This window comes from Cibotium barometz, chromosome 14, assembly GCF_041138505.1.
Source record: "Cibotium barometz isolate CiBa-2024 chromosome 14, ASM4113850v1, whole genome shotgun sequence".
Taxonomy (NCBI): domain Eukaryota; kingdom Viridiplantae; phylum Streptophyta; class Polypodiopsida; order Cyatheales; family Cibotiaceae; genus Cibotium; species Cibotium barometz.
This window is the reverse complement of record NC_141059.1, coordinates 46,422,072-46,438,334: the sequence shown is the minus strand read 5'-3', so window position 1 is coordinate 46,438,334 and position 16,263 is coordinate 46,422,072. Positions and strand designations below refer to the sequence as shown.

Below are 16,263 nucleotides of genomic sequence, written 5' to 3'. Positions count from 1 at the left end.
TCCTTGAGTCTGCTCCCACAGGGAATACTGTCACTTGTGCCAATAACTCCTCTTATCCCGTTGAAGGAGTTGGACAGATTGTGCTGAATGTTGCAAATGGCAACACCTTTACACTTTTTGATGCATTGTATGTGCCAGGGATCAAAAAGAATCTGCTGTCAGTCTCCGCATTTGCCAAAACAGGTTTGGTTGTAAAATTTGTGGATGACAGATGTACTGTTCATGATCTCTCTTGTGGTGACATCATTGTAGCATCTGGTTCACTATGTCGAGGGCTGTATAAGCTCAATATGGATGGCAAATGTGTAGAGGATTCAGCATGTGCTATTATGGATACGCAGGCTATTTCAGATGCAAAACTGTGGCATGCACGTTTTGGTCATCTGAATTTTGCAAGTTTGCTGCGCCTGCAGAAATCTGAAATGGTGTCTTCTTTGCCTAAGCTTGAGGCACCTGTCAAGCATGTTTGTGAGGGCTGCATATTGGGTAAAATGCAGCGTGCTTCCTTTCCCAAAGATGGATCAGTGAGAGCTGAACGCAGATTGCAGCTTGTTCACAGTGATGTTTGTGGTCCCATGCAAACTCCATCATTTGGAAACTACCTTTACTTCGTGACTTTCATTGATGATTTTACCAGGCATGCATGGGTATATCCTTTGAAGGCAAAGTCCGAAGTGTTTTTGTGCTTCAAACAGTTTTTGGTTATGGCTGAAAATGTGTCAGAAAGTAAGATGGGCACCCTCCGTTCAGATCGAGGGGGGGAGTATATGTCTTCAGAATTTAATGCATTTCTGGCTGAGCGTGGGATAAAACACCAATGTACAGTGCCGTATACACCACAGCAAAATGGTGTGGCTGAGAGAAAAAACAGGTCTCTCATGGAAATGGCAAGATGTATGGTTAAGAGTCAAAGTCTACCACATGGTTTTTGGCTTGAGGCTGTCATGTGTGCCACTTATGTACTAAACAGGTGTCCCACCAAAGCATTACAGGTTGTCACTCCATATGAGGCTTGGCATAGCCGCAAGCCATCTGTTGGCCATTTACGTGTTTTTGGTTGCCTGGCATATGCATTAGTGCCTGTGCAACATCGCAGAAAATTGGATGACAAAGCTGTCAAATGTATTTTTGTTGGATATAGTGCTGAGAGCAAAGGCTATCGTTTGTATCATCCACAGACAAAGCGCATTTTGGTTAGCCGTGATGTTGTATTTGTGGAAGATGCAGTTCAGCCCTTGGTTTCATGTACTAAGGAGACAAATATCAGCTCACGTGATGTCTATGATACATTGTTGCCTCTTTTCAGTGGTGCACAGTCAAGTGCAATACCTCATGAGGCAGTTTTTCAGCCTATGCAGGTTTTAAATGATGGCACAGATCAGCCTATATCTGATGCAGATGTGCATGATGCACTTGAGGATGAGAGACAAGAGATTGAGGGCTCTAGGAATATGCCTAGATGGCTGGTGCAGACTTTGCGTGACAGCAAGTTGGATGCCCCTTTGTCTAGTCGCACTCGTTCTGGCTCTCATGGTGCCTCTTATGCGTCAGATTGTTATGCATTGGCTGTTTCTAGTATGTGCGATGAAAATGAGCCTGTTTCATTTGATGAGGCACAAAGTTCAGAAAATTGGATGGCTGCTATGCAAGCAGAATACGATGCTATTACGAAGAATGGTACATGGTCTTTATGTGACTTGCCCCCTGGCAAGAAGGCCATTGGCACTAAGTGGGTATACAAATTGAAGCGTAAGCCTGATGGCACAGTGGATCGCCATAAGGCTAGGCTTGTTGCAAAAGGTTATGCTCAAGAGAAGGGCATTGATTTTGATGAGACTTTTGCTCCCACATGTCGTATGACCACTGTTCGTAGCATCTGTGCATTAGCAGCTCATAATGGTTGGAATGTACATCAGCTGGACATAAAGACTGCGTTCTTAAATGGAGATTTGCATGAGGAGGTGTATGTATCGCAGCCTCGTGGTTTTGTTCAAAGAGGGCAGGAAAACAAAGTGTGCAGGTTAAAAAAGGCTTTATATGGTTTAAAGCAAGCTCCACGAGCTTGGTATGAAAAAATACATGCATATTTGACTGCACATGGGTTTCAGAATAGTCCAACAGAAAGCACTTTGTATGTTAAACGTGTGGATGGTGTACATCTAATCATTGCTCTCTATGTCGATGACATGCTGCTCACAGGACCAAATGAGAGTCATATTGCTGATTTTAAGGCTGATTTGAATGCCTCTTTTGAGATGTCAGATTTGGGGCATTTGCATCATTATTTGGGGATACAATTTAAGCAGTGTGATGGAGGTATTGCTTTGTGTCAGACAAAGTATATTGAAACATTGTTGCGGAGATTTGGCCTTGAAGACTGCAAGCCTATTGCTACTCCAATGGAGACAGGTTTGAAGTTGAGTCTTCATGATGCTGGAGATCACTTTGATGTCACACTCTATCAGACAGCTGTTGGTTGCCTCATTTATGTATGCATTACGAGGCCAGACATTCAGTTTGCAGTCTCACAGGTGAGCAGATTTATGCATAGCCCAGGCATTAAGCATTGGCAGGCAGTGAAGCGTATCTTTCGCTATTTGAGTGGTACTCGGCATCTTGGGTTGTTTTATCCCAAGGGGGGATCATTGCCGCCAGATTTACATGCTTTTTCAGATTCTGACTGGGCTGGTTGTTATGACACACGCGTGTCCACGAGTGGTTTTTGCTTCATGCTTGGAAGCTCATGCATATCATGGTTGAGCAAGAAGCAGCCTACTGTGGCCACTTCTAGTTGTGAAGCTGAGTACAGGGCAGCTTTCACAGCTACGGTTGAGTGTGTGTGGCTCAGACGCCTTATGGCTGATTTGGGTGTTGGGCAGCCATCTGTCACCACCATCTTCACTGACAGTCAGAGCGCATTGGCAGTTGCGCGGAACCCAGTGTTCCATGCTCGTACGAAGCACATTGAGGTGCACTACCATTATGTCAGGGAGAGACTCTCTGCAGGAGAGATCAGTTTGGCTTATGTGCCAACACAGGATAACCTTGCAGACCTTTTCACAAAGGCTCTGCCTCGTGAGAAGTTCGAAGCTTTTCGCAAAGCTTTGGGCTTACTCCCTTTTGTGGATTCGTCCACATAGCTAGACACTTCCCTATGCATGAGTGCTAGCTCTTGTTCACCGCATCACTCCAGGGGGGATTTGTTACCATATTATAGTAGTGATGTGTGTGAACACACTTAGGACCGCCGGGGCACTTTTTCCCTCACTAGGAGGTTTTTTCCCCCGTGCATTGTATATACGCCCATTATCTTCTAGGGCTGGTTATCTTTCATTTTTGGCACTCATAATACACTACTGTGTTGTGCTCAAGCTTCCTTATCTTCTTAAAGTTGTGTGTGCATTCCTGCAACCCTAATTCCAACATCAAACAGTTCTCATCAAAAGCAATTACAATTCCATAAAAAATAGTAACTATGTAACAAATACAACATGAAAAGAAAAGGCTTTCTTTGATTAACTTATCTAAAGAGGAAAAAAAGAAGGGGGGGCATGTGGGGTATCTCATTGAATGAAAATTATAGAAATACATCCCATTCTTGTCATGCCTAGCTTTTCCTTAACCAATGCTATATATATTTGTGAATGTCACCTTCATGATTTCAAAGCTCACAATCAAAAGATTGGTAGTTTTAACTTGTATGTTTTTAAAGAATTTAAGAGAAGTTTGGAATAAATGTAACACAAAGCATGGGCATTTCAACATGGCCTCACAAGTGGCATTGCATAAGAAGTTATTGGTAGCAAAATTGCTTGAGACTCGATTGTTGAATCTCTTAATATGGGCAAGGGTTTATAGACGAAGCTACAATTGTGGGATTAAACTCCCTCTAACATGCAACAAGTAACATTTATCTTAATTGCATTATTGCAGTCTTCCTACAATTATTGTTTTTGTCTCAATTTAAGGCCTTGTTCAAGGTATGGTATTATCTATTTTAATTAGGAAAATTCTCAAGAGGATGTGAATAAAAAGAACAAAATGATCTATTAGGTGGCCACTTATAATTGGACAAAGAAAACAAGTGAACGTGGAAATAAAAACATCTCATGAATGATGCCCATCGACCTAATGCAAGGGCATTGATAATAAACTAGAATTCATATCTATATTATGAGGAAACTATGTACTTGTCTATGTAATAAATTAGGGTATAAGCACTATGGAGTCCAATAGCAAGCCCCTTTTCTTCCAAAGCATTGAATGATTGATGCAATTGATGTGATTCTCCCTATTTTTCTTCTTAGTTTATAGTACAAGCTTAGCTAGTTTACAATTTTAACTTATCAAAAGTGTGGAGTGTGCAAAATACCAAAATTAAGGGGTGTGTAAAGCAACTATGTAATTATGGTTGGTTGTCAAAGATAAAAAAATGATATGACTTACTTCTTTACCTTAACACAAACACAAACTTAGTGAGTCACCTCTAAGCTTAAGTACAATGGTATGATTCTACATTAATTGTTAATTTGCATTGAATAAAATCACATCCTATACAAAGAGAATGATGGATGCTTAATTAGCTCATGCATGTGTCAACTTGTAGTATGCGGTGCTAGCTTGAAGGCGCAAGCGAAATAATTTCCTTGGAATAGCAACTCTCTCTCTCTCTCTCTCTCTCTCTCTCTCTCTCTCTCTCCCCAAACAACACACACACACACACTTGAGCATGCATTCTCGATAAAGAGGGTGAGGATGAAAAATAGGAGGAAATAACTTTTTTTTTTGTTTGAAAATTCTAAGTTACTAAAATGCCATTTTGTTTAATGATAAATCCCTTAAACAGCACACCCTTTACAAAAGAGGGTGAGGATGAAAAATAGGAGGAAATAACTTTTTTTTTGTTTAAAAATTCTTAGTTACTAAAATGCCATTTTGTTTAATGATAAATCCCTTAAACAACACACCTTTTACAAAAGGTAAGCCAAAAATCTTAATTAAAGTTGGAGACAAGAAGAAGTGAAATGCTCTATTTTTGGGTAACAATGTCAAGAACAAATATAGGCTTACATATGATGAGCCAATCTTAAGTTGAAAACATGGCCATGTTGGTGAAGATTGTTTAAACAATTTCAAGATGGTTGTAATCATGATGGATGAGCTACTTATTTCTTAATTCTTTTAACATATATCGATAGAATATATAGAATGCATAGATCATGGAGCTCATGGTAGCTAGGGTAGATAATTGGACCACACGTAGGTATTTAAATTTTGATAACATGTATTGATAGGAAAACCTCTTCAACAACCCTTTTGAGTTGAGAAGAAATGGATTTGTTTGTTTGTTTTTTTGGGGGGGGTAAGATATTATCATCCTCAAAGCTAAATTATGATAAGTATCAAAGAGTTGCAACTCTACTAGGTACATCATTTCAAATCTAGCCTATGTAACAAATGAATTTTGTCACCTCTCTCTTGTGCTCTAAAACTAATCATAGAAATTCCATGGTGGAGACTTGTTAATCATGTACTTGATCTATACACGTGTCTAAAAGCTACCAAAATTTTCACTTCCACTTTAACTTGATCCTACTCATGGAGTGTAACTAAACCATTGGGACATGGCGTTTGGATCCATTTTTTCATTTACATTTTGAGTTGTCAACCATGTCATGTAACTCAACCCCTTAAAAGTAACAAGGGCTTAAGTGAGATTGAATCTATTTACATGGCAAGTTCATAATGCATGCACAAGTTAACACGGTAAGGGCAAATCAGTTGAAGACATAATATAATGGCAATGATATTATTGGGCTTAACATCTCTAGGCATCACATTATTTTCTTAAGGCAAAGCTTCATTTGAAACAACTTGCCAACCAATGCCTTCTAATAACACGCACATTGGGAAGTATTGGCAAGATGACAAGGTTGGCAATGCCTTATCTAAGCATAAACATGGTTTAGGATCCATATTTTGTTAAACACAAACACACAACATATGTATAAGTGTAGTAAATATATATGTAGCCAACAAGCTCTAGCTTGAGTGGTAATCAGATGAGGCCACCAAGCCATAGGAACCGAGTTTAATTAGGTACCAAATATGTAATGATGCCTCATATATCTATATATGTGTGTGTGTGTGTGCAAAAATCCTTAGCATCTACTCTCTCTAATAAGACACACACACACACACACATACATACAACACACATACATACATATGTATGTATGTATGTGTATATATATATATGTATGTATGTATGTGTGTGTGTGTATATATATGTATGTATGTATGTGTGTGTGTGTGTATATATATATATATATATATATGTATATGTATGTGTGTGTGTGTATATATATATATATGTATATGTATGTGTGTGTGTGTGTGCGCGCATGCACACACACAATTGATCGAGCTTGCCAAAACAAAAAACCTTAGCACCTACTATACAATTTCTCTCTCTAATAACATATACACAAACACACACACACACACAAGTATGTATGTATATAAATAATATAAATATATATCTCTCTCTCTCTCACACACACATGTATCAATGTATGTATATGTATGTAAATGAATAACATGTATGTATTTTGCCAAAGATAGTATATATACATACTCTCTATATATATGTACTTTCTCTCTCTTGAACGGTCATGTCTTCCCGTATGATGGTCTCTACAAATTTCCCATACAAGGGACCCCATAGTTACCCCTTTCCTTTCTCGACCCCATAGGCCCTTTAACATGAATAACCAAAGATGAGTACTTAAAGCAACCCGGAAAATTTCCTCAATTAAAAATCAAAATTTAGCGAGAGAGACTACTGAAATTTAAGGAAAATTTATTAGTCCTCGTGCTCTTATCGATTCCGTTTTCTCTCTCCGCCATCGCCATGGCTTCAGCAGAGGAGCTTGCTGTCATCGAGGCATGTATATTCCGCTGCTTAGTGTCTTTTTCAGTCGGGCTTTTTTAAAAAGCTGATATATTTTCCCAAAAAAAAAAGAGCAGAAGGCGAAGGTCCTCATGGTTGGAGCTGGAGGAATCGGCTGCGAACTTCTCAAAACGCTGGCTCTCAGTGGTTTCAAAGACATACATGTGGTATTTATCAATTATTTGCTGTTTTTTTTTGGGGGGGTTTGTTGGGGAGAAGGAGGTTAAAATTGTAATGAGGCTGCATCCTCAGTTTTTTTTTGGGTCCTTTCATTGTTGGCCAGAGCATAAAAGTTTCCTGCATTTTTAGGGTTTTTAAAGGGCATATTATTTTCAAAAATAATACTACAAGCCTTTTTAGTACTAGACTACTACACATTATGTAATGAGTTGGTTGGCATGTGATGTTTATGCATTTAATTTTTTTTTCTCCTTTTGGGTATATTTTTGCCCTCACAGATGCAATATTATCAATATTAATGACATCTTTTAGTGTTATAATACCTGAAATTGGACCAGCTATATGCATGTCTATATGCCTATGTGCACTAGTAGATAATTTATCACATTTCTGACATAAGACAATGCAAAGGAAAAATTGTATTTTTGAGAGAAAAGGAAAAATAGGGAAAAAGAAGGATTAAGAGAAAAACTTGGAGGTGCTGACATCTCATCTGACAAGTGCTTGAAATGCTTGTAGTAGCAATTTTGATTATTAAAATGGGTGTGCTCCACATAGCCCCCCTTTTCAAGAATATGAGCCGTAAGGATGATTACATATCTTGGGAGGGAACTGTTTCTTCCATATCAGCTCTCATTTGATTGGTTCAGTTTCTAGTCAAATGTTTACACACTTCCAAGCACCCACAGTCTAGCTAGCTGCCAACGCATGCCCATAGTTTGGGTGCCAATTGCCATATATACATACATTATATATATATATATATATATATATATATATATAGAGAGAGAGAGAGAGAGAGAGAGAGAGAGAGAGAGAGAGAGAGAGAGAGAGAGAGAGATATGTTATACATATATATATGTATATGTACATATATATATATGTATATCTAATATATATATGTATATCTAATATATACATATACATATATATATGTATATATACATATGTATGTATATGTACATATATATATGTATATATACATATGTATGTATATGTATATATATATATAGAGAGAGAGAGAGAGAGAGAGATATGTTATACATATATATATGTATATGTACATATATATATATGTATATCTAATATATATATGTATATCTAATATATACATATACATATATATATGTACATATACATACATATGTATATATACATATATATATGTACATATACATATATATATGTACATATACATACATATATACATATACATACATATGTATATATACATATATATATGTACATATATGTACATGTATATATACATATATATGTATATATATATATATATATATATGTATATATGTATATATACATATATATGTATATATACATGTACATATACATATATACATATACATATACATATGCACATGTACATATATATATATATATATATGTACATGTGCATATGTATATGTATATATGTATATGTACATGTATATATACATATATATGTATATATACATATATACATATATATGTATATATATATATGTATATATACATGTACATATACATATACATATGCACATGTACATATATATATGTATATATACATGTACATATACATATACATATGCACATGTACATATATATATATATATATACATGTACATATACATATACATATGCACATGTACATATATATATATATGTATATATACATATATATGTATATATACATATATATGTATATATACATATATATGTATATATACATATATATGTATATATACATGTACATATATATGTATATATACATGCACATGTACATATACATATGTACATGTACATATATATATATATATATATATAAACACACACACACACACACACGTGTGTGTGTTTATGTATATATATATATGTGTTATACCTATGTGTGTGTGTGTGTGTGTACATATGCATATATATACACATATACATGTACATGTATATGTATGTATGTATGTATATAAATGTATATATATGTATTGTCACACACCTACACAAATAGGTATGGCTGACCAATAGGGTAGGGTTTTGGGCAACCAGGCTGGCAGGAAGTGGACCCTCAGCAGTGCGCAGGGCATGGGCAGGCTGGAAGAGGTCATACTTACACCCACTGGTTGACCAGCCCAACCCCTCTCCTATAAAAAGGGCGTTTGGGGTTCTATTTCATCGTCTCCAGTGCTGGTCTACAACTGAGTTGGATAAGATCTGCAGCTAGGGTTTTTTCTTAGGAAGAGGCTTTTAAGAAAGCAGTCTGCTCGAGCTCAGATCACAACAAGTGCCTGGGTGCTGTTTGGCCTCGTTTCCTAGACCATCACCCAGCCTTGCAAGAAGGAAGGCATTCTTTGGTCAAGAATCAAATCTGCATTGTACTCAATTCTGCATTGTACTCAATTCAACTTTGCAGTAAAGCAAATACATTGCAAGGTGGGGGCCCTTGAGTGGCATGCTTGCTGCCCTCTGCTTTCTTTATTGCATTTCCTCCTCCTTCTTGCTTTGCTCCAATTGGGGCCTTGTATAGCAGGTCTCCCCCCCCGCCCTCTGACTTTCGCCTTTGCCCATGGTCATGCCCTTTTGCCATCCGCGTCCCCCCTTGCACACCCCCTGCCTGTGTGCTCTCTTAATCCCCACTTCTTTTTTTTCCTGTCCATGCATTCCTGTCCTCATTTTTCTGTTCCCACACTGGTCTTTTCTGTTTTGACTCCCTGCTCTCCCCCCTCTCTCAACCAGCTCTCGCCCTTTTGCCTACCCTCCCCTTTTGCTTGCCCTCTCCCAGCTCTCTATTTCCATGGCCTACTTGCACCTCCTTTGTGTTTGAGGTACTCATCTGCTTGTGTCGATCTTCATTTTAATTTTAAGAGTAGCCCTTTTTCTCTGTCCCTACGAAGGCGTCCATGGAAGCTGATTCGTCTTCCGGACTAAGGCCACTATCTTTTGCCCATTTTTCGAAGGCCATTATCTTTTACCCTTTTTCTGAAGCAGACCTCTAGTTTTTTCCATCCACTTTTTTCCCGTACTAAAGAGACCCACCCAGCGTGGTCCTCCTACATGAGAGCTACCCCCTCACAACCATTTTGAGCATTTATCAGAGATCCGCCCTTAGAGACCATAGAGGATTGGATGGCCCATGTGAGCCACTGAACATTGTCTCTGGTCTTCTTTCGTGAGTATTGAGTCTGGCACTCTCACACCACTCCTTGGAGGATCATCCTCCCCTAGAATTGTTGCCTGAAAGCCTTTCCTAGTGTGCCCAAGTGGCACCCGACTCATAGGACTCTCATTCCCCTGGTTCTTGTGGAACATGTAACGCGCGGAAGCTCTGGGGAGTCTTCTTTCAGCCCTAAACACTCTTGGAAACCTTCTGATGCAAAAATGCACCATCTGATGCAAAAAACGCAGGTAGAGAGAGAGTAGAGAGAGAGAGTGAGAAGTGCTGGAAATTTAGTATATACTATGGTACAAAAAGGTAATGACGGGATTCCAACCTGCTCTTGGATGACTGTCATCATCCCAATCCTTTTCCCGAAGTCCCTCTGTCATCATCCATCCCTGGCAACCCTTTTTCTCTGAACATCCGGCCTGTTCTCCAAACCACTCTGTCTCTGACGAAGATCTATGCATCTGGTTCCATCAAGTCCACAATCCGTTCCTGCCCTGACTCTGAACACCGTCTTGGTCTTCATTCCTGGAACTGAGTCTGGCACTCTCACATCACCCTTGGAGGATCAACCTCCCTTGGGACCGTTACCTGAGAACCTATCTGGCTCACGGAACTGCCATCCCCATCTGGCACTGTGGAACACCACCAACAAACTTCCTGGGAGTTCTTTCCGATCTGTGTTCTCGCCTTGGGCTTCGAATCCGTGTACTTTCCTGTACCTTGGACCTGTACACCATCATCCGTGACTGATTCAGCGTTTAGCTTTGCTGAGCCTGATGCTCTGATACCAATGTAACGCGCGGAAGCTCTGGGGAGTCTTCTTTCAGCCCTAAACACTCTTGGAAACCTTCTGATGCAAAAACGCACCATCTGATGCAAAAAACGCAGGTAGAGAGAGAGTAGAGAGAGAGTGAGAAGTGCTGGAAATTCAGTATATACTATGGTACAAAAAGGTACATGACTGCAGCCCTTGGCTGCCTTCCTGAAAAGGTGGTAAAACACCCAAAATTCTGCCCTAGACTAGGACCCTACTGATCCAACCCCTAGTGGGCTGAATGACTAAAACATAGAGCAAGGGGGGCTATTTATAGCCCTTGGACTACATGGGGAACTGGCCGACTGCTGGTCGGCCAGTTACAAGTTCATAAAAATCCATTTAATGCAGCCGACTAGATGTTCTTGATGCGCCTGCTGCCCACACTTTGCTGACGTCAGCCGACAGCTCTTCTGGCAGCCAGCATCCTCTTTCTTGCAGCCGACAGCCCTCTGATCCATGCTTTGCTCCAAGTCCTGCTCCATGTCCATCTTCTACTGGTTCATGGTCTTTATCTGTTTGCCTCTTCTGGATCTAGCCCTGAGAATGTCCATGGCATCTGTGATGCACATGACAGAACACTACTAACCAACCTCCTGGGAATTCTTCCATATCTTGTGTTCCTTTCCTTGGGCCTCATACCTGTGCACTTTCCTGTACCTTGGATGTGTGCACATTCATTTAGGACTGAATCAGTGTTTAGCCTTGTTAGCCTGATGCCCCTCAAACGGTGGTAAAACACCTAATCTAGTCCTATTCTATGATCCAGTCCTTGGCTAGACTAAATGATCTAAAACAATGGGCAACATTGCCTTTTATAAGCTTTGGGAATAATTGATGGATTGGCCGACTGCTGGTCAGACAGGTCCTGGACAAATTCCACAAACTTTGCTGCAGCCGATAGGTGTCCTTCTCATTCATGCGCTGGCCGACAGCCTCCTTGTCCACCACTAGTCACTTCCCTGCCAATATTAGCAACATCTGCTCCAAAATCAGGTTCAAGTTTGGTTCTTTATCTGTTGTCCCTTCAGGGATTAGCCCTGGGATCAGCCTACACATGTCTTGCACATGACAGCCATTGGCTGAATTCAGTAGACTTCAAAAATGGCTCATAGGATATGTTTGAGGGATGACTCCCACTGGGTATAGATGTTAGACATGACCAGCCACTAGATTATCCAATGGACAGCAGCATGTAGGTGCTGAAAATCAGCCCATTGCAGATCATGACATAGAAGAAGCAGTTCATGAAGAGCGGACAGCTTTGGAAGAGGCTAGAATAGTGTCTCGTTGGTTGGTCCGTACATTGCAAGAGAGTAAACTCTTAGCTCCTTTGCAGAGTAGAACAAGGGCAGGTTCTAGAAATGCTCGAGAACATGTAGATGTGGCTTGCATGAGTACTATTTATGATACGGATGAGCTGGATTCTTATGAAGAGGCACAAGAGGATGAGCACTGGCAAGAAGCCATGCAACAGGAGATCCACTTGGGATTTTAGTGGATTTGCCTCTTGGCAAGAAGGCAATTGGTACAAAATGGGTCTATAAAGTCAAGAGAAATCCTTAATGGTACCATTGATAGGTACAAGGCTAGATTTGTTGCCAAAGGCTATGCACAGCAGAAGGGCATAGATTATGATGAGACTTTTGCACCTACTTCTTGCATGTCCACTATCAAATGTGTTGTTGCTTTGGCTATGAAAGTAGGCATAGGTGGAAGTGATCATCATATAGACAAAGTAGAGAGAGAGAGAGAGAGAGAGAGAGAGAGAGAGAGAGAGAGAGAGAGAGAGTAGGCAATGATCAACTTGTATTATCATAGCATGAGATTACAAGAGTTTCAACAGCTAGCAGATGGGCTTTAGACAATATGCACTGGGATTGCTTGGTTACAACAAGTGCGAGGGGAGGCCTTGAAGCTGGCTAACGATAGCCCACGATTTGGGAAGATTAGCCACGACTCATAAAAAACATGTTTGCCCAATATAAGGTCTAGATTGCACACATAGAGATGCATAAAATTCTAACATCCCCTCTGTAGCTTGTAGTGTGCAAAAGTCGAAAATTGATGAAGAAGATGTGACCATGGATACCCCATTACTGGCCGAATACTAAATACACCACAGAGGATGCACCTGCCAACCTGTCTCTTCAAAACACAATGCCATCCTGAACAACAAACTTACAAAGAAATCTGCTTGGCTCTGAATTCCCACATCAATGTGGGAATGACTCCGAATCTCCTCTTACACTGATGCTAAGGCATGATCTAAATCACGAGACAAAACCTTTAACTTACCCTTTGTCATGAGGACTAATTCCTCTTCCAATAGGAGGGAGCTGAGGTCATCAAAATCTAAAAGATTGGTATTGACCTGGCATTGCAAAGCTCTCGCGACCAGATTTGTTGTATCAAGCTTGTCCTCTTATGTCGTACACGGGGGAGCCATATCCACAGCAAAGAAACACCACCCCCTGAAAACCTCGAATCTCAACACTCCAAGACTTCTCTCAAGCACATCCAATGGATAAGAGCACAAGGACCAATCAGCCCCAAACTGAGAAAAGAAGGGGCTGGACAGCAGCAAAACAGTCCACATGAAACCTCTGGGAAACACCCAAAGAGGAGGGAGGAGAACCAGGGAAGAAGAGGAACTGTCGAAGCTGCTTGTCGCTGTCCAAGCTGTAAAAACAGCCTACTGATCACCAACGCAGCTCCCCCCCAGATTGCATCTGGACTCCGCACCAATAGCTAGCACGACTGAAGGAAAGTCTTTGGACCAACCTTCGAAGAATTCAAGTTCGACACCAGCGAAGAAGAAACGACTCCTTAAGGCTTTGAAGCTCAAGAAGGAGGGACGTTGTTTCATCTGCAAAGAAAAAGGACAAATGCGGAACGAGTGCCCGAAGCAAAAGGGTGCAAAGATCAACACAGGACCCAAGCCAAAGGCAGCTAACCAGTTGTCTTTGACAGGTACGTTAGTTACTGTACTTTCTCGCCCTAGTACATGTTCTGATTGTCAGTTCAACTCTAAAGTTTTTGGTTGCATGATCTTCTCCGAGTTTATGGAGAAGTAAATGGCCATAGAATCCACATTCTTCTAGACCCTCGCAGCTCACACAACTTTGTTAACTACAAACTTGTGCAGAAATTGAGTCTTGATACGTCACTCAGCGATCATACCTATGAGGTACGCCTACCTGGGGGTCGGTAAGTATGGGATCGAAAGGTGGAGATGCTACCAATCCAGATTTAGGACTACAAAGATACTCTGGAATGCTATATTATGCACCTAGAACATGTAGACTGTCACCAGCCTGGACATTTTTCAATATGAAAGAGGTCTTGTGGACTCCAGGATGTCTACATATTTGGAAAGTACAAGCTTTGGGAATGGGGGATTATCCTAGAATACAAAGGACCACACTCCTAAAATTTAGGAGAGTTGCTATTTTTGGCCCGACTCCGATGGAAATTCTGTTCGCGTCATTGTGTGGGAGAAAGAAGAATTAGGGTTTAGAGATTCATGTGGGAGACATACACAGAGAGAACAAGGGAGAGAGAGAGAGAGAGAGTTGTGGGGATAAGTCAACTCATGAGGCATGAGTGTGTGACTCCCCTATCACACATGTATATTGCACTAGTACACATAGTGCACTTAGTACATTAAAAGTACTAAGTGTACTATGTACTATAACTTATGGGCTTGTACACACTATAAGGGTGGGCATGACGCCTTTACCCCAACAACCTCCCACTTAAAGGCAAAGTGCCCTTAAGTAAAGGAAAAGAAAAAATCAGCATGTACATGATAATATACAAGGCCATATCAAGGCTGAAACTGGCCTCATCCAATGCCCATCAAGTGTCTGCAATGAGCAAACCGCTCCGGAGGCAAACTCTTTGTCAACAGATCAGCCGGGTTGTCATCCGTGTGAATCTTAACAAGCTGAATTTGCTTGTTCTCTATCACCTCTCTGATGAAGTGATACTTCACATCCACATGCTTAGTCTTTGCATGAAAGACAGGGTTCTTTGCCAACTGGATGGCACTCTGACTGTCACAATGCAACAATGGAATATCCCCTGAATAACCCAAATCAACCACTAACCGAGATAGCCATAATGCCTCCTTGCAAGCCTCTGTGGCTGCAATATACTCGGCCTCTGTAGTAGATAAGGTAGTGCACTTCTGCATCCTGGATATCCATGACACAGCACCTCCTGTGAATGTAAACACATAACCGGTAGTAGACTTCCGGTTATCTGGATGACCGGCATAATCCGAATCCGTGTAACCATGCAACAAACTTGTCAGGGGCTCTGGAGGGTCTTGTGGACCTCCGTACCCAATGACTATCATTTGCAGGTTGCTGTCCAGCCTGCATATCACCCATTGGTGGCTCCTGTTCCATGCCATAAGGCTGAAAAATCATGCCCGGTATCTCCTCTAACTGTGGTATATCCATAGGGATATCTTCTGCCATCTCTGGCTGTCCATTTGGACCATTTTCAGCACCATTTAAGGGCTGGTTTTCCTGCTGTAATGGCTGATTTACAGCCCTTTGTTGTTGTCCATGATGTCCATCATCATCAAAGATGACTCTGCTCCTGTTGCCTTGCAGGCTCCTTATACATGCATGTTTCATAAAAAATGACATCATTGCTGCGTATGATCTTTCTATTCACGGGATCCCAAAATCTATACCCGATTTCACCTCTGTCACCATATCCTAGGAATATGCATTTGTGAGACTTAGGATCAAGTTTGGTGCGCATTTCCCTGCGTATGTGCACGTACACAACGCAACCAAACACTCTCAAGTGCTTGTATGACGGAGGCTTTCCTGTCCATACTTCTTCTGGCACTTTTCCACCAAGCCTCGTGTTAGGTGACCTATTTATAAGGTGAACGGCTGTCATAACAGCTTCAGCCCAAAAACCATGAGGTAATGCAGCATGTGACAACATAGAACGGACCTTCTCCTGAATGGTCCTGTTCATCCTCTCTGCTGTCCCGTTTTGTGGAGGATCATAAGGAGTAGAGAGCTCCCTCTTGATGTCTTTAGCATCACAAAATTCCTGAAACTGTTTGGACATATACTCTCCACCATTGTCGGAACGCAAAGCCTTCAGTGCTTTGCCAGTTTGATTCTCAACATG

The 16,263-nt window shown here is 40.7% G+C and overlaps 1 protein-coding gene across 1 annotated transcript in view; it reads left to right on the top strand.

The window, feature by feature from the left end:
• Nucleotides 1-6,789: 6,789 nt before the first annotated feature.
• Nucleotides 6,790-16,263, top strand: part of LOC147632091 (SUMO-activating enzyme subunit 2-like) — a 45,235-nt gene continuing 35,761 nt past the window's right edge. The window contains exons 1-2 of the mRNA XM_086808669.1: nt 6,790-6,946; nt 7,030-7,119. Of these exons, the coding sequence (XP_086664795.1) occupies nt 6,914-6,946; nt 7,030-7,119 (123 nt within the window). The 5' untranslated portion in view covers nt 6,790-6,913. The remainder of the gene's footprint in view (nt 6,947-7,029; nt 7,120-16,263) is intronic.